Source organism: Aptenodytes forsteri, unplaced genomic scaffold (assembly GCF_000699145.1).
Source record: "Aptenodytes forsteri isolate BGI_AS27 unplaced genomic scaffold, ASM69914v1 Scaffold276, whole genome shotgun sequence".
Lineage (NCBI taxonomy): Eukaryota > Metazoa > Chordata > Aves > Sphenisciformes > Spheniscidae > Aptenodytes > Aptenodytes forsteri.
The window spans coordinates 725,473-725,975 of NW_008795479.1; the positions used below are offsets into that span (position 1 = coordinate 725,473).

The following is a 503-nucleotide window of genomic DNA, read 5'->3' on the forward strand; positions in this document are numbered from 1 at the left end:
TCGAGGAGGGTCTCGAAGCGTGCCCGCCGCTCCTCCTCGCCCTCGCCCGGCCGCTCGCCCTCCAGCTGCTGGCAGATGCGGCCCATCACGCCGTGCTGCGCCCGGTACCGCTCGTACTGCTCGGCCGGCAGCGCCTCGCCGTGCTGCCGCAGCCACTCGGGGTACTGCGGGGGGATGGCGGGGGGTCAGGCCGGGACCGATGCGCCACCCCCCCAAGTCCCAGGGCCAGCGGACCCCCCACCTTCTCGGTGATCTCCTTGAGCGAGGGGTAGAGCACGTCCTTGGAGAGCAGGCTCTGCATGATGCTCCGCATGACGGTGATCTCCTTGAGCGAGGGGTAGAGCACGTCCTTGGAGAGCAGGCTCTGCATGATGCTCCGCATGACGGGCAGGACGCTGCCCTCGCCATCGCCCTCCTCCAGCCCCAGCCCCTCCAGCGCCTTCGCCAGCTCCTCTTCTGAGGCCGAGGAGCTCTGCAAGGACACCGTCAGCCCCCCCCCGGGA

The 503-nt window shown here is 70.6% G+C and overlaps 1 protein-coding gene across 1 annotated transcript in view; it reads right to left on the reverse strand.

Annotated features, from left to right (window-relative positions):
- Window positions 1–5: 5 nt before the first annotated feature.
- PEX19 (peroxisomal biogenesis factor 19) overlaps window positions 6–503 on the reverse strand; it is a gene marked incomplete at its 3' end in the record, with an annotated part of 868 nt that continues 370 nt past the window's right edge. The window contains exons 3-4 of the mRNA XM_009281253.1: window positions 317–472; window positions 6–164 (exon numbers count right to left, since the gene is read on the reverse strand). Coding sequence (XP_009279528.1) covers window positions 6–164; window positions 317–472 — 315 coding nt within the window. The remainder of the gene's footprint in view (window positions 165–316; window positions 473–503) is intronic.